A 22252-nucleotide genomic window follows, 5' to 3' on the forward strand; every position below is an offset into this window, starting at 1 on the left:
GGCTCCAGCACTGGCTCTTAGAAAATGTGGGGCGCGGCGGGACAGCTGGGGGACTTGCTTGCTCTTCTGCTTGCTGCATTTGAAGAGCAGAGGCCCAGGACCCTCCCAGCCGACGCTGCAGCGGGGTGGAGCCAGACACCCCACGTGCGGGATGTTTTGAGAGCTGGACAGAGGAAGGCCAGGAGCGCAGAGGATTTGGGTGTCTGGAGACGGCTTAAAACTGTTCTTCTCCCAGGGGCACTGCTAGCCCTTCTGCCCAGGACCCCATCACGCGACCCCTTCCGGGCTCCATTACAACCCTTAGCAAACACTGTAAGCAGAGTCCCGAGCCCCGCTGCCCAGGACACGGCCTCGCTCCCGGGCGGCCTGGACCGAAAGACAAAACGTGCTCCCTCCCGTGCTGGCGGCACAGGGAGCCGTTTCGGTGGAGGAGGAAGCCCGGAGCAGGCTGGCCAGAGGGCAGCTGGAACTCTGCGCGCTGGGTGACCATGGACTGCGGGCCGCAGAGCAAACGTCAGGAGCCGAAAGCCACTGTCTGCGGACGTCAGGCTTGGGCAGGGATCGGGGGGCAGGGATCGCTGCGCTGTACAATAGAGGCCAGGCCCGTCTCCTCGACTCGGACGGATCCTGGCTCCAAGCCTCGGCTTTCGTTCGGCCAGCGGGGCGAGGGACCGAGTCACTGCCGGAACCCCAGACCCCAGCCTTCGCCGCCGAGGGTCTGCGCAAGCGCGGCCCGCCGCCTTGTGGGTAATCTCGGGAAGCGAGAGGAAGTTGGCGAGAGGAGCGGCTAGAGCGTCCTCCCCCAGCGCGTATACTCGGCGGCCCTGGCGGCTAGAGTGTCCCTCCTCCCGGGAGCCGCGTGTGACCTTCCCGCCCGCGGAGCGATGCTGCCGGCGGCCGCTCGCCCCCTGTGGGGGCCATGTCTCGGTCTTCGGGGCGCCGCGCTCCGCCTCGCCAGGTACCGCGGGCTGCCGAGGACTGGGCGTGCAGAGTGGGGGCCCACGGCCGGCCACTGCTGGTTCAGGTCGGGGCGGCGGGCGGGAAGAGACCCCAGCTCGTAGGGTCCCGGCGGGAGTGTGGGGCGCGGGGGCTCCCCGCGTGCCGACTCCCTAACCATGCAGGCCGCGGAGAGTGCCGGGGTGGCCCCAGATGACCTTGGACGGGTTCTTGCCCCTGTCCAGGCCTCAGTTTCCCCCGCAGCCCAGTGACGTCCACTGATAGGACTCCCATCAGTGCATCCGGCGTCCCGCGGTCAAGAGACCCAGGTTCTGAAAAGCTTTGGGTAGCAAAATGTATTCAAGTAATTGCCTTACCCCCGTGGGCTATTACTGTTCATTCAAACCAGGAAATTAACATTGTGGGTAGCATGTTTGCGATGATTATGTGGATTTCTAAGGTTCTTGAAGAATGTAAAGTAGCTGGGAAATCCCGTTGCTATCCACGTGGACTCTTGAGTCTAAGCACCCTGGGTTGGGACCTAGGAGCTAGACAGGAGAGCATGGCGCCTGCATGCTCGGACTTTTGTCACCCACCTGTGCCAGGCTGATGGTTCTGTTTGAATGGGGTGTAGGCAACAGGTGCCAGGTGTCTGTGCAGTGCGGCTGATGAGATGCAGCAGCCATCAAAGAGGGGAAGCCCTGGCCAGTGCACCCCTGGATAACGCCCCCAAGGAGTACCCCCCCAAGATCCAGCAGCTGGTTCAGGACATTGCCAGCCTCACGCTTCTGGAGATCTCAGACCTCAATGAGCTCCTGAAGGTATCACGGGCTGGGCCTGGGCACTGAGGTCTGGGGCCCTTGTCTTGTTTCTGGTGTATTTGGGGAGTTCAGTAAATTGTGGAAAGTGTGCCCCCTGTGTGTGAGGACCGTGCCAGATTTGTCCCTGAGTGTATGTGGTGTGACAGCCCACTTCTGAAACTGTTCTCCTCTGGCCCTACAGAAAACGTTGAAGATCCAGGATGTCGGACTCATGCCGATGGGTGGCATGATGCCTGGTGCGGCCCCTGCTGCCGTGGTCCCCGAGGTGAGCCCAGGCTGGGGTCCTGAGCAGAAGGGGATGTTTCTGTGGTGCACAGTTCCCATCTTGCCTCACGTCATGTGGCCAGATTTCTCTCAATCTTCATCTTGGACCTGTATCAGTCAACTTACCCTGCGAATGTATGTGTTTTTGCCTGTGGGCTCCCCATCTGCTTCCCAGGACCTCCTCCCTACAAGGATGTGCGGGTCCCTGCCCACTGGGGACCGTGTTTCTAGTGGAGGGAAACAGACGATCATCCAGATGAGAGAGAAAAGGCAGAAAGAAATTATGTTGAATAGTACAACATCATAAGTGCTGTGGGAAAAAGGGAAGAAACTTGAGGGGGCAGGTACAATTTCGAGAAAGGCCATGGTGAGCTGGTGACACGGAGATGTGAGGAGCTGAGAAAGACAGCAAGGCTTTCCTGGTAGAGGGACGGTGGGCACAGGGCCATGAGGCCTGTTGGGGCTGGAGAGGAGCGAGGTGATGGGCAGCTCCATTCTCTGGTCGACAGGTAGGTTTGGGTCTCTGCGAGGAAACCAGGCTTGAAGCCACATGCTAATTGGGGTGTGGGGGAGGTTTGCAACTTTTGTTACAAAAATATTATCCACAAGTAGAAATAGCACAATCACTCATGTACCCGTCACCCAGCCTTAGTAATAATTAAGATTTTGCCATTTGCCTCACTTGTCCCTTGAAACTTAAGGCACATTTCTGCTCTGTTCTTTTTTTCCTCCAGCACATCTCCAAACAGGCATTTTCTTGTGTAGCCAGGAACCATTTGCACAAGGCCCAGAATTAGTGCTTTCCTGTCCCAACCTATTCAGATTTCTAGAGCTGTCACGCCCAGCTGTCCCTTGTTGGTCACTTGGTGAAGGTGGAGCTGAAGCTGGTTGTAAATTTGTCATCGATACATACATAACCTTGGGCTTGGCCGAGGACTGGAATGGCACTGCTTTTCTGTGACATTATTTTATCCACAAAGCATGTTAGGTGTCACTCTTCCTGCCTCATAAGTTCTAGTTTTTAAGGGATGAGGGAACTAGAGTGTTGGGGGTAAGGGGAGGAGGCAGTTTTAGAACAGCATTTGGAGATGGAAACGTTTCTGTGTGATGGAGCCAGGTCTGACCCAGGAATGGATGAGGCAGAGAGAGCACCCGTGGGCAGGGGCTTGACCAGTTGGGTGACCTGAGCCTGTTTGGTGGCATGGTCTCCTGCTGGAATCACAGGCTTTGCCAGGCTGTCGGCCTGGGTCCTGCCATTGGGGTACAGGATGGGGTGGGCTTGTCCAGCCATCCTTCCTCAACTTGCCACCCACTTTCCCCTGCTCCCAGGCAGTAGAAGAAGACATCCCCAAACAGAAAGAACAGACGCACTTCACCGTCCGCCTGACAGAGGCAAAGCCGGTGGACAAAGTGAAGCTGATCAAGGAGATCAAGAACTTCGTCCAGGGCATAAACCTCGTGCAGGTGAGTCCCCCTGCCCCCCCGGCCCCCTCCTAGGGCGGGCTCGGTCCAGGGACCCGGGTCTGGTGTCTGACTTTGCCTCTGATAGGCAAAGAAGCTGGTGGAGTCCCTGCCCCAGGAAATCAAAGCCAACGTCGCCAAAGCCGAGGCTGAGAAGATCAAGGCGGCCCTGGAGGCGGTGGGCGGCACCGTGGTTCTGGAGTAGGCCAACGCGGAGGACTTGTGGACAGGGGTCCCAGGGACCTGGGCGAGGCCCCGCCAGCACCCAGGCACAGCTTCCGGGCGGTCTCGGAGCAGAACTGCACACAGTCACCGCGTGGCAGCCCGCTCTGGGACAGGCGGATGGACCTATTGAGACGGGGAGGGGGCGGCAGCTGCCTGTGTGAGCACCGGGCGGACTCTGGACCGCGCCTCCAGTTCACGCGCCCTCTGGTGGTCGCTGAGAAGAATACATTGTTCAGGCGCTGAGTGTGCAGTGGTGTGTGGGGGTTCTTGTGCAGGGGCCGGTCCTCAGACCCCACAGCAGGTGACGTTCCTTGGGTCGCATCGTGGGGATCTGGGCAGTACCCAACCTGCCTGGCGGCAGCAGGTGATACATAACTGGTTCCAGACCTTCACCCAGGAGCTGGGTGTGCGGTGCCTGCCAAGTTCGTTTGTGAACCTTGGCGGCCTTACTGAGGCCGGCTCCGAGGCAGTGGTGCAGCCTGGACCAGGCAGGCGGGGCTGCAGTCTGGGTCCCAGGCAGCCCTGCAGCGGTTGGGAGTCACTGCTGTTCTCATGAGGCCCTTAAGGGGGCTGGGTCATGGAGGGGCGAGGTGAGGGAGGTGGTCTGGTGCCAGGGGATGGCATTTACAGATGGCAATGGCCACCCCCTGCTGCTGAGGGTGGCCCTGAAGCCTTGCTTCCAGGACCCTCAGCAGAGCCAGGGAGGGGGCAGGAGAGTCCTTCCCCCTCTGCCCTTGGCAGGAGACCGAGACTGGCTTTGAGCATCCACTGGTTCCTGTGACCCCCAGGGGTTCACCCCCTCTGGCCTGGGTCTTCAGGTCCCGCCCCTGGCTCCCTCCCTTGGCCCTGTTGGAAGAATGACCTGCAAGCTCTGTTCTGTGGGACCAGAGGAGGGTCTATATGGCTAGGAGTGCCACCTCTGGGTGGGACGGCTGCCATGTGGGCCTTCCCAGCACACCCCACACCGCCTAGGGTCCTCTCCTTCACCAGGACACCCTCCTGGGCCTTTTGTAGGAAGGGACCCAGGAGCAGGCAAGGCTGCTTTCTGACCCAGAGAGCCTCACTGGCCAAGCCTGCAGCCACTCTGAAGAGTTAATGATTCTCCATCGGCAGATCTCTGGGTGTGTCTTCTCTCCAGCAGGTGGCTGCTGGGCCGCTGGGGCTAAGGGTGGCCTGCTGACCCAGCTGCCTTTCCTGGGGGAAGGGAGTGGGCCGAGCTCACGGACAGCCCAGACCTGCAGGGTCTTTCCCAGGGAACCAGGGTGACAACTGGGACAGTGGGGCCATCTGCTCCATCCTGGACTTGTTGGGAGTGGCTGCTCAAAGCCAGTGACCCTGCGCCTCGGGCCATCTGGCCATCCGCATTCTACCTCCAGTGTGCCAGGCTAGGACGGTACTTGAAGGTGTCTACTTGCCCTCCACCCAACCGCGCAGTCAGATACCTGAAGGTGCTATGCAGACCCAGGCTTCCTGATGGGGGCCCTGGCCTGCCACCCCAGCTCCCCTTGACCTGCAATGCAGGTGGCCCATAAAGAAGTGCCTCAGACTTGCTAATGGCCCTGCCCCTGGGGACCACCCTGGTCCTTGGAGCCCCCTCGCCTTGGCCCTTAGGCTTCTCACTGGGAGGTGGGTCTGCTGTGTGTCCTGAGTTGCTCTGTTAGCGCCCAACCGGTACCTTACAAGATCTCGTCAGATCTAAGTCCGAGTTAATATTCTGCACCTGTCCAGGCTGCTGAAATGGTCATGGGACAGCGAAGCCAGAGCTGGAGCTGATACATGCTTCTTGCCCCCACAGACCCCGTTCCAGGGACCTCTGTGTCTACCAGCCCACCCATGTGGCCCTGTCCTCCCTGCCCAGGCACCAGGAAGTGTGCGAATGCCACACAACAGAACCCAGGCCCCACCTGAGAGCCTGGGGTAGCCCTGTCCTGGGGCCTGGGCCTGTCCCATGACCCCATCACTCCTGACCGCTGAGCTTATGCATAGGTCTGCCCGATGGTCTGAGATCTCTGCTGGGGCCTTTCCGAGTTCCCTGACCCTCAGTCTCCGTGCATTTCCCACCCCCAGGATTCTGACTGCTTTCTCAGGAGTTTGCATTTCAGCTGCTGCGCTTTACATTTTCAGTCTTAAAATACCTCTTCAGTTCCCACTCGTAAGCCTCTGCCATCCCTTCCCAATTTGGGATCAGTCTTTGTTCTGCGCAGAGCGAGCACTGGGTTCCCCTGCCAGCAGCAGTTCAGGACCTGGACTAGTTGTGCTCCCCACTACCCCCTCAGGGCCTGGACCCCTGCTTCCTGGGCTGTCACAGTCTCAGGACCCCGAAAGTCTCTGTCACTTCTACTTCACCTACTTGTTTTCTTTATAGTCAGGAGCCAATGATGTCACCCTTGGGCTGATCACAACTGGGACACCTAGTTCACTGGGTGAGACTTGTGCGGGCAGGGAGTGAGCTCGGTGGACGTTGCCCGCTCCCCTGGGATTCAGCCTGGGCCCTCACCTGCCACATCCTAGTGGGCACGTTAGCTCTGGTTTTCAAAAAAAGTGCTATCTTTTAAGTATTCGCTGTGAAAGCCACCTACCTGCTGGGTGACATTTTCACATTTCCTTGTGGAGTTTCCTGTGTGTCTCCCACCCTCCCCTCTGGTTTCTTCAGAGAATTCCTGCCACTCTCCTCCCCCACTGTGCTCCCATGCCCCCCCAGCCTTGTTTTTACCTACTTTGAATTCTCAATCCCGTCCTCCCCTTCAGATAAGGCAGCTGCCCTGTGGCGGACACTCCGACCCTCCAGCCCCCACATTTCTGGGGTGGACACCATCTCCGAGGCCAGCTGTTCACTTCCCCAGCTGTGGACCTCAGGGTCAGAGGTCTCCTTGGGGTCCTAGAAGATCCAGCTCCTGAGTCTCTAAGTGGCTGCTGTAGGCAAATTGGTTTGTTCACACATGCTGTGCCTCCCACACAGCTGGAGAACCCGGGTGCTCCTAGGTTCAGGGGACCAGGAGTGGTTTCCCCAATGCCCCTCCCCCTTCTCCTTGGGTTGGGGGCTGCAGTGGCCAAGCTGGGTCCTAGGTCCTTCCCTAGGGAAGGGGTATGGCTCCGGCCCCTCTGAGACTGTAGGCTGCCCCTGCAGAGAACCCTGGGTCCCAGTGGCTCTGCCTGAAAGTGGCTCTGGAAACTTGGTTGGACTTCACTTTGCCCAGCGGCTGCGCCTGCGGGCTAGGAGCTCACGTGCACTTCCTGTTGTTTGCTGGGAGGTGTGGGGCGCGTGGGAGACTACACGCAGGTGGTAGCCTCCTGCCGGGGCCAGGCAGCGGCAGGCAGGGAGCCCAGCCCAGGACGCCGAGGCCCAGAACTCTGCCTCCTGGGCCTCCTCCAGGGTCGCTGCCTAGGGTTGGACTTTGCAGGGAGTACCGGATGAGGGCAGTCTCTGGGGGTGCAGGGACGGCTGGTCTCAGATTCGCCTTTTGCCCCTAGTTTTCCCGCAAGCCGCAGTCTGGCCCCAAGGCGGGCTTCTACCACTTCTTGCAGCTGCACGTGTCCAGGGCGGACCCCGGGGCCTGCGTGGCGGGGGTGGGCACTGGGTGCGGGTTCAGATCCGTGGCTAGGCGGGCTGTTTGCAGAGGCCGGCCTCCGGTTGGCGGTGGGGGGGGAGGGGGACTGGCAGAGCCCCGAAGCCAACCCTCGGCTGTGACCTTCGGGGACGTGCGCTAGGTGTGGTGTGGCCCTGGGGGAGGGCCAGCTCAGGGTGGGGAAGGGACGCCAGATTCTTAGGGCCAGTAGGACAGCACCACGCAGTAGGCTCTCTGGGATCCGCGCCGCCGACGAAGGTGGGCGGTGGGACCCACCCGGCTCGGCTGCTGGGCCGCGGCCGCTTTAAGGCCCGGGGCCCGCCCCCCACGTCCCGGGGCGGGGTCTCCCTGGACACGCCCCCGGCGCCAGCCGAACCCCCGGGTCTAACCACGCCCCCGGGCCGCGCGGGCGCTTTGGTGTGCGGGGGGCGGGTGGCGAACTGCTTTTTGAACCCGGCGCGGGGGTTGCGGCGCGCGCTGAGGCCGGGATCTGGATCTACGTCCGGGGCTGGATCGGGCCGAGAAGCCGACGCTCCCCGGCGTCCGCGTCCGGGTATGGAGGCCGAGACGCGCGTGTCGCGTTGGTATTTTGGGGGGCTGGCCTCATGTGGGGCCGCCTGCTGCACGCACCCGCTGGACCTGCTCAAGGTGAGAGCGGCGTGGGCCGGGCGGGCGGAGGGTAGCGGCCGGGCCCCGAGCACACCCAAGCCACCCACGCCCGTGGGCACTGAGCAGCCTGACTCTTCCCCGCATGGAGGGGGTGGGAAGAGGTCGCCCAAGGTCTGCTGAACCCCGGCTGGAACAGCTTCGGTGCCCCGCGCGTCTCAGCCCGCTCCCGGTGGTTGGTAGCCCTGCGCTTTACTATTTGTGTGACCTTAGACTAGTCACTTGGCCTCAATGAGCCAATTTCTCCTGGCAACTCTGAGGGCCCTCGTTCTACCTGGTTACACAGTTGAGGGGTGGTTCTGTGGGGTGCCTGGGCTCTAGCACACCCAGGGCATGGACCGAGCGGCCCCCCGCCTACTGGGATCCTGGCACACACTGAGGGAGAGGGAATGAAGGATGTGGCCTGGGTGAGTGGGGTGACATAGGCACCCTGCTTTGGGCTGCTTCCATCTGGACTTAGTGGGACCTGGAAGCCACGGGCCCTGCATGCATGCGGGACCTGCTGGAGGAGGGTGTTTCTCAGGGCAAGAAACATTCACACTCTTTTACACATTTTTTTAAATGCTCATGGGGCAGAATAAGACAGAGCTCCCCTTGTCTCTGGGGCCAGCCAAGGGGTTTGTTTTCTGCCCCTGTCTCACCACAAAGAACAAAGAAGAAAGGGCTAGAGGCACAAACCATAGCCTGCCCAGAGGGCCCACCCCAGGGAACTTGCTCTGTGTCATGTGGGGCCTGTGAGCAAGGGGCAGCCACCTGGCCACCCCTTCCTTACCCCCACCCAGAGCTGTCTGCTGGCCCCTGGGAGGGATTGGCTCCTGCGGCCTGGGCTGACCTGGAACCCAGCCAGGCACCCTGTGCCTGAGGGCGAGGCTCTTTCAGCCGCATTTCTGCTAAACAGGAGATCGCTTCTCTAATTAGTAAAAATTCCACCAGTAAAGGCAGGATTAGCAGATGTGGGGCTGGAGCTTGTAGCCCCATTGGTGTGCCCGAGACCTGGCTCGTCCTGGGAGTAGCCCCAGGGCCCAAGAGATGGCCTGGCAGAGCAAGGCCAAGCCTGGAGGGTGCTCTGACCCGCAGAGAAAGGGCCTGACAGTGAACAGGAAGGGGCTTTTCTGTTTGGGGAAGGACGAACGACTCCTAGCGTCTTTTATTAGCTCTCCAGATGGCCACACAGGTCCACACGCTGCCCACCCACCACCCAGAGGGGCAGCTCACTGTCTCTGACCAGGAGAGGGCACAGCCTCCAGGGGCCCTGGGAGCCGTCCTCCGCCAGCACTACCCTCCTCACTTGTCCATTGTCCAAGGCCCCTTTGGGCGTCACTGCCCCTTGCCCTGCCCCAAGGTGCTGTTCTGCTGCAGAACTTGCCAGGATGGGTCAGGGGAGGCAGGCGCCACAGGAGCGTGGCAACTGGTCGGGGAGCATGTGGCCCCATGCTGGAGTGTGGAGTCTGCCTTGGAGGGAGGCCCTGGCTGTGGTTTTTACCTCTCAGCATAGTCATTGGAAAAATTATTTTAAAGCTCCTTGATCTTTCTTTGCCTCATGTTCTGGCTGGGGCCTCACCATCTCTACTTGCTTGGACAGGAACTGCTGCCCTTGTGGCCGCCCTGTCCCTGGGCCCGATGCCCACCGTCCTGCCCGGCTTGGCGCACGTAGCAGGAGGACAGCCTTTGTGGTATCAAGCTGGACACCCACCCCTGCTGCCCTACCACCCAGAGCCCCTAGGCAGAGACTGAAGGAGGGGGTCACCCACTGAGCTCCTTAGTCCTCACAACATGCGGAGAGAAACTGAGGTGCGGGTCAGTAACCTGCCCAAGCAGGCCCAGCCAGGTTGTGACTGTCAGAGGTGGCCTTTCCCCTTCACCCTGGTGAATCCTACCTGCCTCTTCCAGCCACTTGTTTGTTTCTTGCGGCCCTCTCTGAGTCCCTATAACTTTGTCTCTCCTGAGAAGTGGGTGTGGCTAAACAGAGGGGCTCTGCAGTCACCCTACGGGCATCCTGCCTCAGTTTTCTCATCTGTAAAATGGGGCTGAGGATCCCTGCCCATAGCAGGTGCCTCGAGGACTTGGAGATGTGTGTGGAGTGTTTCTCATAGGCCTGGTGGGTGCATGAGTCACCTGACATTGTCACTTGTAAAACAATAGTGTGGAACAGGTTGGTGCCCAGTGTGGTGTGGCATCCCACCTCCACCCCCCATCTGGGTGCCCCCAGGAGACCTCTCTGCCTCCCCATGCCTCGGTTTCCCATCGCTAAGTGGGGGTGCAGTAGCACCTGGCTCTGTGGGGGACCTTGTCTGGGCAAAGGCAGTAGGCTGTGGAGGCGCTCTCAGAGCAGCGCAGGCTATGGGGTCGGGAGGGCGGCCACCCTGAGCGGCTGTGACCTCTCCCCACAGGTGCACCTGCAGACGCAGCAGGAGGTGAAGATGCGCATGATGGGCATGGCGCTGCGGGTGGTGCGGTCCGACGGCGTCCTGGCGCTCTACAACGGCCTCAGCGCCTCCCTATGCAGACAGGTGCCTCAGGGCCCCCCACCTCCCAGGGTGCACCCCCATCGGGCTCCCGTAGGTCCTGACCCCAGAGCCTACAGCTGGTGTCCCCCAGGCCACCCCTCCTACCCGCTGGGGGCACCCCAGGGCCATTGAAGCAACTTTCTCCTTTTCAAGGCTGCTTGGGAGGAAGGAGCCCCGAGGCACAGGGGGCTGGCGACCCTGGGTGGGCACAGGGCATGGCGGTGTGCGGTATGCTGCCTTCCACCTTCCACAGGGTCAGTCAGCCCTGCTCTCATAGCTGGCCTGAGATGCCACTTACAGATGGGGAAACTGAGGCCTGGGGAGGGAAAGGAGAGGGTGTTGGGCTCTGGACTCAGCCAGCCCCAGGTGTGCAAATTGGCTCAGCCACTTGCTGGCCACGTGGCCTTGGGAGGTTTCTTGATGTCCCTGTGGTTCCCAAGTGATGACCGTGTGCCTGGATGTCTGGGGTGGGGAGGGCCACAGGGTGCGGTCGTGCCCAGCACCGTCCCTCCACTTGAGCTGGGCCCCGTCCCCCAGATGACCTACTCCCTGACTCGGTTCGCCATCTACGAAACTGTGCGGGACCAGGTGGCCCAGGGCAGCCAGGGGCCGCTGCCTTTCTACAAGAAGGTGTTGCTGGGCTCCGTCAGTGGTGAGCAGCTGGCGGACAGGGGGCCGGGGGGCGGGAGGGAGGGCAGGCGAGGGTGTGCTCAGGCGGGGCTGCCAGGGCACTGCGTGTGCTCACATATTGGCTCCTGCGTCTGTCGCCCCAGGCTGCATTGGTGGTTTCGTGGGCACTCCTGCGGACATGGTCAACGTCAGGTCAGTTCAGTTCCCCGCGGTCAGGGTCTTTCCTGTGTCCCCTGAGAGGGCCAGGGCTCCGCCTAGACAAGCCACTCAGACCTTGGCGTCCTAGGCATTGGGTGGGGGTGCCGCCGGGGCCTGTGGGCGCGTGCCTGGCCCCTGCCGTCTGCCTGAGCGTGTGTGGTTGTTTCAGGATGCAGAACGACGTGAAGCTGCCCGCGAACCAGCGTCGGAAGTGAGTCGGGGGCTGACCCCGCCCTGGGCTGTGGCTGGTGGGTGCAGGCCTAGGCCAGGGAGGGACTCCCAGGGGCCACCTCACCTGTGGGCCACCTGGTGGCTGCCGTGAGCGTCTGTCCTGGAGTCATGAGGGGACCCCGGGACCTCTGAGTCTCCTTGTGAAGGAATCTGGGATTGGGGCTGGATGGCAAGGCCCAGGGGCCCGTCACTTGCCTCTCCTTCTGCCTGCACCATGCACACGTTCCCATGGAGGACACTTTAAAGCTTAAATGAGTTTGGGCTTTTCAGAGGGTTTCAAAGCTGGATTTTTTTTGTGTGATAAAAATGCCATTTTTCATGAAACCCAAGACACTGTCAATTCTAAGGCTGTTTATGGATAGACACAGCACTTCAAATCCAGGCGTCAGCGTCAGCTCAGGTGAAACGTGGCTGCACGCCAGCCCATTGTCCACTGTCTGGCCAGGGCAAAGGCCATGGGGAAGGCCGACTGAGTGAATGTGGTGGGAAGGGGCCAGGCAGCAGGTCCCATCCTTCCGCCCTCGGTAGCAGCCCACAGACAGGACCGGCGTCAGAGCTGGCAGCTCCCCAAAGCACTTGGTGCCCAGGTGTTTCCTTGTGGAACCCAGTGGAGCATCAGGTGCTGAGGTCCCTGAGTGGGGAGACTACTCTGAGCTGTCAGAAGAGGCTGTTGTCCCTTGGCCTCTGCGATGCATCTTGAGAGTCTTGTGGCCTGTGATGAGGGCGTGGCTCTTCCCAGGGAGGACCCTCCCCAGGGAGCCTATGGTCAGGGAGAACCTCACATGGGCCCATTCTGTGTCCCCTGGCAGCTACGCCCACGCCCTGGATGGCCTGTACCGTGTGGCCCGAGAAGGTGAGAGGAGCAGGCCCTTTGCATGGCAGAGGTCTGGGGCAGCCTCCAGCCAGGACCCAGGAGAGGGGCCTGGGGAGGCAGAGGAGGGCAGGGAGTGGTGTGCAGGGCCTGGGGAGAGGCCTGAGGGATTTGGACAGGCACCCAACACCCCCTTTCTCTGACAGAGGGTCTGAAGAAGCTATTCTCGGGTGCGACAATGGCGTCCAGTCGAGGGATGTTAGTCACCGTGGGCCAGGTAGGGCTGCTGGGGGTGGACCTCTTGGGGGAGCATCTGGGGAGCCCTGCCCAGTCCTCTGAGAGGAAGGCAGTGGCCACGGACCACAGGTGGGCACTGGGGAGGTGGGCACAGGCAGGGCAGGTGTATGACCTCGGGCAGGCCCCTCCCTGTCTGGGCTTCACCTGTCCACCCAGTTACCATGACCATGTAGGTAACTGCAGAACAGGTGCTTGATCAATCAGGATGGGGTCGTTGTGGGCTGCTTTCTGCTTTCCCTAGAGCTGGGGGCCATCCCTTGGTCCCTGACCCCCCACTCCCCCACAGCTGTCCTGCTATGACCAGGCCAAGCAACTGGTGCTCAGCACAGGGTACCTGTCTGACAGCATTGTCACACACTTTGTGGCCAGCTTTATCGCGGTGAGTGCCAGCGTGGCATGGCATGGCGTGGGTGGGGCCCCAACCGACCAGCCTTGGGACCGGAGGGTCCCTGACAGGGCCGGGGCTCATAAGGCAGGAGGCTCTGGCCGAGTCTGGGGCGGGGGTATCCCTCTCAGACTGCAAAAGTGGGTGCCAGGGCTGGGAGAGCTCACGGGACCCCGGTGCCCAGGCTAGGGTGGTTCCTACTGTCGCCCCTCATTCCCGGACCTGCAGCCCTTGGGATGCATCCTGGGGGTCAAGGCCAGGGGCTCTTTGGGGCAGGCCTCTGGGAGTTGAGGGGTCCTTTGCACCCTGCCTGGCAGGGCCATTGGTGACGCTTCCACCCCCCCATTCCCCCCAGGGTGGATGTGCCACATTCCTGTGCCAGCCCCTGGATGTGCTAAAGACCCGCCTGATGAACTCCAGGGGCGAGTATCAGGTCAGTGGGGGGCTGGGTGAGGGACCGGGTGGGGGCCCCCCCTCACCCCGCTGCTGCCAGGCCCCGTGGCCGGGTAAAGCCGTGTCCTTGTCCTGGGATGTGGACAACAGCTGTTCTTCCTGTGCCAGTGACCACATCCTTTCCAGTGGCCGTCCCCAGCTGCCTCCGAGCTTGGCCCTGTGTGTGCTTTTCAATCATTATTTGACACGTCGTTCACAGAGGCTGCAGGGTCATGACATTTCCCACCTGGGGCTCCCACAGTGCGCACGGCTCCATGGTCTTTCTGGTGCTGGAGGCCTCACCAGGCTGTCAAGAGCCACCCACACACCTTGGGCACCCGGCGGGGCAGCCTGCCACTGGGTGCGCCTTCAGGAGTTCTGGCTTTGCCTCGTCAGCAGTCAGGCGGTCAGCAGGCGGGTGGCTGTGACCTTTTTGCTCACATGTTTTCCTGGGTTTACCTTTGAACGTTCCAGGCCACGCTCTGCACTAGTCATCCAGGTTACACCCACGTGTTAGCGAGCGGGGCCACTGGCCAGTGCCAGGGAGGGGTGTTTAATTTGTGCCTTTTGAGTGAGAAGCAGCTTTTCTTTTTATTGCTTTATTTTTCATTTTCTGCAGGGTGTTATCCATTGCGCCATGGAGACTGCAAAGCTGGGGCCACTAGCCTTTTACAAGGTTCGGGCATTGTGGCTGGGGTGGGGGCGGGGCGGGGGGGCTGGGCTGGGGTCCCTTCCCGGCTCTTTTCATTTTCCACTGCTCCTTTCCCCACCCAGGGCCTCTTGCCTGCTGGCATCCGCCTCATGCCCCACACCGTGCTCACGTTTGTGTTTCTGGAACAGCTTCGCAAACACTTTGGTATCAAAGTGCCATCCTGACGGGGCTGTGGGAGTGGGCTGAGCCGTGCCCAGTCCCCAGTGCCAGCTTCTTCCAGAGTCCAGATGAGCTGAGTGCTGCCCTGAGCCCAGCACCTGCCCGCAGGGCTCCGGCCCCCCCTCATGCCTGGATGGAGCTCCCTCCAGTGACCACAACCCCCCCAACCCCTGTAGCTTCGCCTCCACCTCCCACCTGACACCTCCCCCCCAGCTCTCCCCGCCTGCTGTCCTGGCAGCCCTGCCCTGTGCGTTGACAACTCTCTTGGAGGGGAGGTGTCCAGGCCCCATTTTTGGGTTTCCTCCCCAGTAGGCAGTTAACACAAGGCAGGAAGGCGGGCCGTCCAGGCTTTCTGGGGTCCCCTTCTCCTTCTCTGGCCCCCAGGGTTTCCTCTCACTGAGCAGCTGCCTGAAGGTGGCTTCCAGCAGCACCATCTTCCAGCAGCTCCCTTGAGGACCTGGGTGGCAGAGTAGGGGCGCACACTCCCGGCGTCTCCCACCAAAGTGCGTGCATGTGAATTTCTATCCTAGGAGAGGGACCATAGCTTTTCTGACATTCTCAAAGGTAGCTGTGTCCCCGCAGCTCCTGGGCCAGTAAACGGAGGCAGGGAGGGTCTGAGCACCTCTCCTGCACCAGCCAACCCCCAGTTGCTTTAACACTTAAGTTTCACCAAAAACCTCTCGGAGCCAAGAGGCCGCTGCTGTCCTCAGGGAGTGTGCCGTGTCCCTCAGGCCATTTGTGCCCTCCCTTCCGTTCCCTGGGCAGAGGTGGGCCGTGGTGTATCCTCGGGGCCCCTCTCTGTCGATGGTGGTCACCCCCAAGGCCCCAGCAGCTGATCAGCCAAAACAGCACCGCCCAGGTTCTGCTGCCAAAGCAGCCTGTCCCCCCACAAACGCCGCTGGGGACTGTGTCCATCTGTTTCCCTGGGCCCCTTTGGGATGGTGTCCCTACCCCAGCAATGGGCCTGTTGGCAGGGATGCTAATAAAGGACAGTGAACTGCTTTGAGTCTGGTCCTTGCATCCCAGCTGCTCACTGGTCTGCGAGCTGCCTTGCTGTTGGAGCAATGAAGAGCCCCCTCTGCACCCTCCATGGAGGGCTCTCTGGTTTATGGGGAGACTGGGCCCAAAGGGGGAAAGAAGCCACAGCCCTGACTAGATACATGGAAAGGCCTGTGGGCAGAGGAATTGGGGGTGCTGGGGCAGCAGCAGCCCGAAACCAGTCTGCGGGGCAGGGCATGCAATTTGAGGGGTGTGGTCAGTGTTGAGTTCCCAGATCCACGTCACCACAGGCCCCACAGGATCACCCCTTCCCGGCAAGCCCTAGAGGGATCCCTCCCAGCTGCAGGAAGTGCTCCATGAGTCAGCCTTGTGTGCTGACTGACTGTCCAGCAAGCCCAGAAGAGGCTGGGGAGACCCTGGTTCCCTGGAGTGCAGACCCTTAGGCTGGACGGGAGCTGGTGTGGGTATCTCCCTGAGGCCTTCTGACGTCCCAGGACAGGTGGAAGCTGCCCCAGCCAGGGGACATGCAGGACAGATGGTCTGTCAGCAGCCAGTTCAGACGTCAGGACCCCTAACACCCCAGTTCTGGAGCAAGGAGCATTCAAGTGTATATAAAAAAAAGGATTTTAGGTGGTGGTGATGGTCGCACAGCCCTGTGAAAATATTAAAAGCCACGATATCGCGATGAAATCGTTTAAAAACAACCAGCCTCTGGGCGGCTGGATGGCACAGTTGGTTAGAGCACGAGCTCTCAACAAGGTTGCAGGTTCAATTCCCACATGGGATGGTGGGCTGCGCCCCCTGCAACTAAAACTTCAAATGGTGACTGGACTTGGAGCTGAGCTGCGCCCTCCACAACTAGATTGAAGGACAACGACTTGGAGCTGATGGGCCCTGGAGAAACACACTGTCCCCCAATATTCCCCAATAAAATTAAAAAAAGAAAAACCAACCTCACCCCCATGCCCACTGCAGCTTCAGCAGACAGCACACACCTCACGCACCAGAGCCCGCCCCCCCACCAACTGGGTTACTTAGAAGCAAACCCCAGACGTCGTGTCATTTATAGATAAATACTTCAGCACATGTCTCTCAAAATAGCCTTTGAAAATCAATATTCATTATATGTAAAAACAAGTGACAGTTCATCCTGACTGTCCTGGCATCCTGGATTGCCACTGCTGTCGTTACAGTTGGTTTTACGGGAAATCAGAGTCCGGCTCGTGTCTGACAGCCTCACATCTCATCTCTTCATCGCCAGTGTCCCCTCCCTGTCCTTTGCAGGATCAGCCAGGCCCTTGGTCCTATTGTCTCTCCTACCAGATTTGGCCCCTTCATCCTCAAATTTCCAAAACCAGCCCATAGCCCTGGACTCCAGTCTCCTGTCTGGGCCACAATACTTGGTGTGGAGTGTGGACGAGCGTGGCGTCTGGAGTCTGGGTCTGGCTGGTTTTGAAGCGGCCATTGGCTGGAAATGCACAAAGGATGAAGCCAGACTCCCAGCACACTTGAGGGGTGTGGGGCTCTGGTTGTGGGTGGGAGCTACAGGGACACCAGGAGCCTGCTGCAGGTCTGGCATGCTCGGGAAGGGCCGCGTGCCCAAAGACCCCTCCCGCCAGAGCATGCAAACGCAGACCCTTTCTCACGGTTCTGCCAGCACGCAGCCCGAAACCCATGTGGGAAACCCCACAGGGGCACATGATAACAGGAGGGTGAGGGTGAGTGAGGAGGGCCATAGGGAATGCTGCTGCTTCTGTCAGACCCCAGGCAACTTAAAAAGGCAACCCATTCCAGAAACTGGCCAGTTGGGCCATGTTCTCGCTCCGTAAACCTGCTTTAGTTTGAAGCACCGGAATCGTCTTACCCAGGGCAGCGGAAGTTGGCATCTCACCAACCCTTTCCCAGCCAGATCCCAATTATGCAATGCCTTCCTGGACCGGGACTGAGGGCAAAGAGTGCCCCATCTAGTTTGGCAAGAACGGGCCTGGCCGGGGAGCACTGCAGGTCAGGGTGCAGACGGTGGAGAGGATGGACACGAGGTTTTTGGGGCACAGGGGAGGGCAGCGGGCAGAGGCTTCCGGGGAGAAGGCATGGCATGAAAGGAAGGGCAGACAGGGCAGCAGAAAGTCTGGGGGCAGGTCTGGAGGGTGGGGCCCTCCCCTGGGAGTTTTCATGTCATGGGCCCCACATTCTTCATCTGTGTGAGACCAAAACCAGTCTGGGAGTGAGAGCAAAGCTGTGGGCAGCCCAGCCTTCCGCCCCAGGATTTCACTCCCCTGACCCCCCAGGTCATCTGGCCCCAAGGAAGGGAGCTGACTAACCAAGTCAACATTCCACAAGTCAATCTCACATAAAGGAAGGACTGGAACGTTTACAAAACGCTGCACAATAAGTTTTCGTTGTCAAGAAATTTCAACAAGGGCGTCAAGAAGACTCAGTCGGGAAAGGACAATGTTTCTCACAAATGGTGCTGGACGACTGGGCAGTCACATACAAAAGAGGGCATCCAGGGGAGCCCGAGCTGGTGGAATGTGGCCACAGCTGGGGAGAGGCTGCCTGGGAATGAAGCCAAGTGGGGGAAAGCCAGGCTGACCCAGGAAAAGAGGACTGGGGAGGCACCTGGATCGAGCCACACCTGCAGCCGACAGCCCAACCTTTTCAGTTACGTGAGCCAGCACATCTCCTCTTGCACGAGTCAGGTTTAACGCAGTTACTGTACCGCGTAACCCAAACCCCACAGCAGTGCAGGGCCTGTGGCCCACAGAAGATGCACAACCTCAGCCCACCTTTCCATCTGGGTGTTCTTTTCTTAGCAGGGTAATTTGTAGGCGCAGTTAGTGTAGCAAGGACTTTTGATCATTTCTCTGCTCTGTTGTTTTGTGTGTGCATTTGCTTATAGAATATTTTCCAATGCACAACTTTGAAATTGCTATGTAATCCAATGTCTGCCTCTCCTCTTATAATTTATGGGTTTTGATTTTGCTACATCTTTTTAAGGAGAGGGAAATTTACATTAGAAAAGGATAAAGTTCTCAAGTAAAAAAATGTAAGATTCCACCACCACTAGGGGAAAGGAGACCAAAAATAAGCCCTAAGCAAGTAAACGGAGAGGAAATTATAGACACAGCAGAAATCAATGAAATTTTAAACAGACAAGTAACAGAGAAAACCAATTAAACAAAAAGTGTTTCTTTGAGATCAAGAAAATCAACAAGCTTCTAGCAAGACTGACACGGGATTCACTAGAGACCTTGCAGTCACCAAAAGGACATTGAGGGGATAGTGTGGACAACTCTACACACATAAATTTGACAACTTAGATGAAATGGAACCATTCCTAGAAAAGCACAAACTACCAAGACTTATCCCATGTGAAATAGATCATTTAAATAGCCCTATTTAACTATTAAGGACATTGAATTCATAATATTAAAACTCCCAAAGACAGACACTTCCAGCCCAGAAGGCTTCATGGAGAAGTCCATCAAACATTTAAAGAATTTTACACAGCCTCTTCCAGAAAACAAAAAAGGGCATACTTCTGTTTTTTTAAAAAAAGAAAACAACTCAGTTCATTTTTTGAAGCTGGTATTGCCCCGATACCATAACCCGACAAAGACAATAAATCAGAAAACTATAGACAAACATCCCCCCATGAATATAGATGCAAAAATTCTTAACAAAATATTTGGCAATCTATACAAAGAATTCTACCCCATAACCTAGTGGGGTTTATACCAGGGATGCAAGGCTGGTTCAATATTTTAAAAAGTCAATGCAATCCATTACGTGTGGGCTAAATAAGAAAATCCACAAGATCCTATCTATAGAGGCAAGAAGACGCATTTGACAAAACTCAATACCTATTCATGATTTTTTTTAAAAAGAAAACAACTCTGAAAACTAGGAATAGAAGGGAACCACCTCAACGTGATAAAGAACATCTCCAAAAAACCTACAGCTAACACCACAATCGATGGTGGAGACTGAGCGCCTCCCCCCAAGACCAGCAAGGTGGGGTGCCCCCTGTCACCCCATTTACTCAGCACCGTCCTTCCCAGCAGCTCCTCCTACCCGTGCACTGAGGCAAAGGACAGAATGAAAGGCACCGAGTGCCCCTATTTGCAGATGACATGACAGTCTCTGTAGGAAATCCCAAGGAATCTACAAAAGAAAAAAAATCCTCTTGGAACAAAATTTTTCTTTATACTATAAAAAGAAAGTGTTTTTTTTAAAAGAATGCCGTATGCTTTGAAACTAAAATGTACGATCCTAAACAACTTAGCTGCTAAAGACATTATCACAACAGAAACTGAAAACTTCAGAATTGACCGTGAAGGTAGACCCATCAAAAGGGCAGCTTACAGCCTTGAACTTCCACTTAGGCATTTATAAAAAGGACCAGAGTCAAAGCCAAAGAGAGCAGAAGGAGAGAAATGCTAAAGAACAGAAACTGATGAACTAGAAACTGATGAACAAAAACTCCAAACTGCTCCTTTCAAAAGACACCTTAGCATGGTCAAGCAAGAGAGAAAAGAGACAGAAATCAGCAGTGAGACAGCGATGAGAGATTAAAATTAAAGCGGCCTTGAAGCCATGTGCCTTGATGCCAGTGCATTTAACAGGGAAGATGGGACGGATGATGCTTAGAAGAATGTGGTGAGACCGAGTATATGGTCAGACAAGGGCTGTATACGCCCCAGACTCCGGCCCACAACCTGGGCACAACCAGCCCCAAATGGCCTGGATTCGGTCAGGAATAGCAGCATCCCTCCCTCCTGCCTCTGCATCCAGCCAGAGAAAATCAGATCTGCTCCCTAACCCATCACATAGGTAGCCCCACGCTTCCCTGGGCTTCCCCACGCCACCGCCCCCAAACCGGCAAACCTGAGCCCCCCTTTTGTCACTCTGAAGCTGACCCCCTCCTCTGCCTGCATTTAAGTCTGCCAAACCACAAGTGATGGTGGCCACGTCCCTGCACGCTCTGAGCACACAGCCCCCGCTTGCTCTCGGTTGGGTGGTTCAAAATTCACACCCAGGCACACCACACCTGGGGACAGTCCAGGCGCAGGTCTCCTGCGAGCCATGGAAGAGAGAAAGCCCCATCTCAAAGTTTCTCAGAAGGCTGACAGGGTCTCCGCTCCGAAGTGAAAGGCCCGCTCTAATTCACGGCTGGGACGCAGAAAGCCTAAGTAAACTGGATAAATTGGTCAGCTGTATATCAAAACTGACCTTGTGGCCATGTTTGGCTTGGAGCAGGACTGATTCGGTGTCAGAGAAGTGACAAACTTGCCCCCACTACACATTGGAGGAGAAAAGAACCCACGATCCACTAAATGGTACAATTTAATACTCATTTGTGATTTTTTTAAAAAATCTCCTAGGAGAGAAGAATCCAATAAAGGGCATCTCTTTAAAAAGATGTAGCAAAATCAAAACCCATAAATTATAAGAGGAGAGGCAGCCATTGGATTACATAGCAATTTAAAAGTTGTGCATTGGAAAATATTCTATAAGCTAAATGCACACACAAAACAACAGAGCAGACAAATGATCAAAAGTCCCTGCTACACTAACTGAGCCTACAAATTACCCTGCTAAGAAAAGAACACCCAGATGGAAAGGTGGGCTGAGGTTGTGCATCTTCTGTGGGCCACAGGCCCTGCACTGCTGGGGGTTTGGGTTACGCGGTACAGTAACTGCGTTAAACCTGACTCGTGCAAGAGGAGATGTGCTGGCTCACGTAACTGAAAAGGTTGGGCTGTCGGCTGCAGGTGTGGCTCGATCCAGGTGCTTCCCCAGTCCTCTTTTCCTGGGTCAGCCTGGCTTTCCCCCACCTGGCTTCATTCCCAGGCAGCCTCTCCCCAGCTGTGGCCACATTCCACCAGCTCGGGCTCCGCATGGGTGGGGGAGAGAAAGACCTGGATGCCCTTTCACTAACCCTGCTTGAGACACTTGACCACCTGAGTTGACTGCAGCTGTCCAGGATAGGCCAGCTGGCCAAGCCTGGGTTTCTAGCCTCCCCTTCAATTGAGTGAGGAGACAGTCCCCAAAAGAAAACCAAGACACTGTTACCAGAAAGTGGGGTGTGGGGACAGAGCCCCAGAAAGCAGTTTCCAGGCTCTGTGCCTCACATGGAAAAGTGCTGGCTCAGGTAGTAAATGGCCATCAACTGTGATTGCATGGCCATCAGCTGTGGCTAGTTGGCCGTCAGCTGTAACCAGTGAGCCATTGGCCACTAATATAACTGCTGTGGCTACGCTAGCAGCAAATGGGGGCTAGCAAGAAGATGGTGGCTGGGCTGGCAAGCGCGGATTGCAGTTAGGATGGCGGGTTGCGGACAGTGTGGATCCAGCCTCCAGTGAGACTATAGTGCTGCCAGCAAGAATATAGTAGTATGACTCCCCCATCTGTGGCTCCATGGGTGTTCCTTTTTGGCCTCACTGTATCCTGCATTCTTATGTGGGGAGAGGGAGCAGAGATCCCCGCAGGCCGCCCCGCATGACTCCCCGCACAACAAATGGTGCAGTGAGCAGGGAACGGTGCCGGCCAAAGCTCCCCGAAGGGCGGTGGAGCAGTTCGTGCTTATGAACACTCAGTCTGAGGAAGACCAGGAGGAGCAGCTGCTGGAGAGCTGGACCCCCGTGGAGGGGTGGGAAGACGTGGATGGTTCCCCAACCAGCATAGGCCGAAGAAAGCGAAGGTCGTTGCGGCCCTTTCTTTGGGCTGGGAAGTGCTTGCTGAGGCAGCCCGGATGCAGGACTTGTAGTCCCAGAAGGAAACACTTGCTGAGTCCTGCGTGGGAGCTGAGGGTGAGGTCAAGGTCGTCCCTCACCCCCAGGACAGCCCTGGTGAATGACTATGGACTATGGGGCATTGCCTTCCATCCCTAATTTAATGGGCCGCTTGACTGTTTGGGAACATACCACCATGTAGTGGAACTGGCGGATGT

At 57.8% G+C, this 22252-nt stretch overlaps 2 protein-coding genes across 3 annotated transcripts; both read left to right on the forward strand.

Moving 5' to 3' along the window:
* Positions 1–149: 149 nt before the first annotated feature.
* MRPL12 (mitochondrial ribosomal protein L12) lies at positions 150–3950 on the forward strand. Its single transcript, XM_019735688.2, has 5 exons — positions 150–958; positions 1571–1757; positions 1939–2022; positions 3351–3485; positions 3571–3950. The coding sequence occupies exons 1-5, from the start codon at positions 885–887 to the stop codon at positions 3685–3687; spliced, it is 597 nt and encodes a 198-aa protein (XP_019591247.1). The 5' UTR covers positions 150–884; the 3' UTR covers positions 3688–3950.
* Positions 3951–6948: 2998 nt separating this feature from the next.
* Positions 6949–15302, forward strand: SLC25A10 (solute carrier family 25 member 10). Of its 2 annotated transcripts, none has more exons than XM_019735724.2 (11): positions 6949–7921; positions 10330–10449; positions 10984–11098; positions 11220–11268; positions 11444–11485; positions 12315–12358; positions 12523–12593; positions 12900–12992; positions 13354–13431; positions 14050–14106; positions 14205–15302. In XM_019735724.2, the coding sequence occupies exons 1-11, from the start codon at positions 7829–7831 to the stop codon at positions 14304–14306; spliced, it is 864 nt and encodes a 287-aa protein (XP_019591283.1). In that variant the 5' UTR covers positions 6949–7828; the 3' UTR covers positions 14307–15302. The 2 variants fall into 2 exon arrangements, with proteins under 2 accessions (XP_019591283.1, XP_074176429.1); XM_074320328.1 differs by lacking the exon at positions 6949–7921 and adding an exon at positions 9628–9736.
* Positions 15303–22252: the final 6950 nt, after the last annotated feature.

This window comes from Rhinolophus sinicus, linkage group LG15 (genome assembly GCF_036562045.2).
Source record: "Rhinolophus sinicus isolate RSC01 linkage group LG15, ASM3656204v1, whole genome shotgun sequence".
In the NCBI taxonomy this organism is placed as follows: Eukaryota; Metazoa; Chordata; class Mammalia; order Chiroptera; family Rhinolophidae; genus Rhinolophus; species Rhinolophus sinicus.

Excerpts from the sequence above, each read along its gene's own strand:
- MRPL12 (XM_019735688.2), top strand. The coding sequence starts at position 885 with ATGCTGCCGGCGGCCGCTCGCCCCCTGTGGGGGCCATGTCTCGGTCTT. Across the intron at positions 959-1,570 it reads GCCGCGCTCCGCCTCGCCAG|GCAACAGGTGCCAGGTGTCT; the intron begins GTACCGCGGGCT and ends AATGGGGTGTAG. Across the intron at positions 2,023-3,350 it reads CTGCTGCCGTGGTCCCCGAG|GCAGTAGAAGAAGACATCCC; the intron begins GTGAGCCCAGGC and ends CCCTGCTCCCAG.
- SLC25A10 (XM_019735724.2), top strand. The coding sequence starts at position 7,829 with ATGGAGGCCGAGACGCGCGTGTCGCGTTGGTATTTTGGGGGGCTGGCC. Across the intron at positions 12,359-12,522 it reads GTACCGTGTGGCCCGAGAAG|AGGGTCTGAAGAAGCTATTC; the intron begins GTGAGAGGAGCA and ends TTTCTCTGACAG. Across the intron at positions 12,993-13,353 it reads TTGTGGCCAGCTTTATCGCG|GGTGGATGTGCCACATTCCT; the intron begins GTGAGTGCCAGC and ends CATTCCCCCCAG.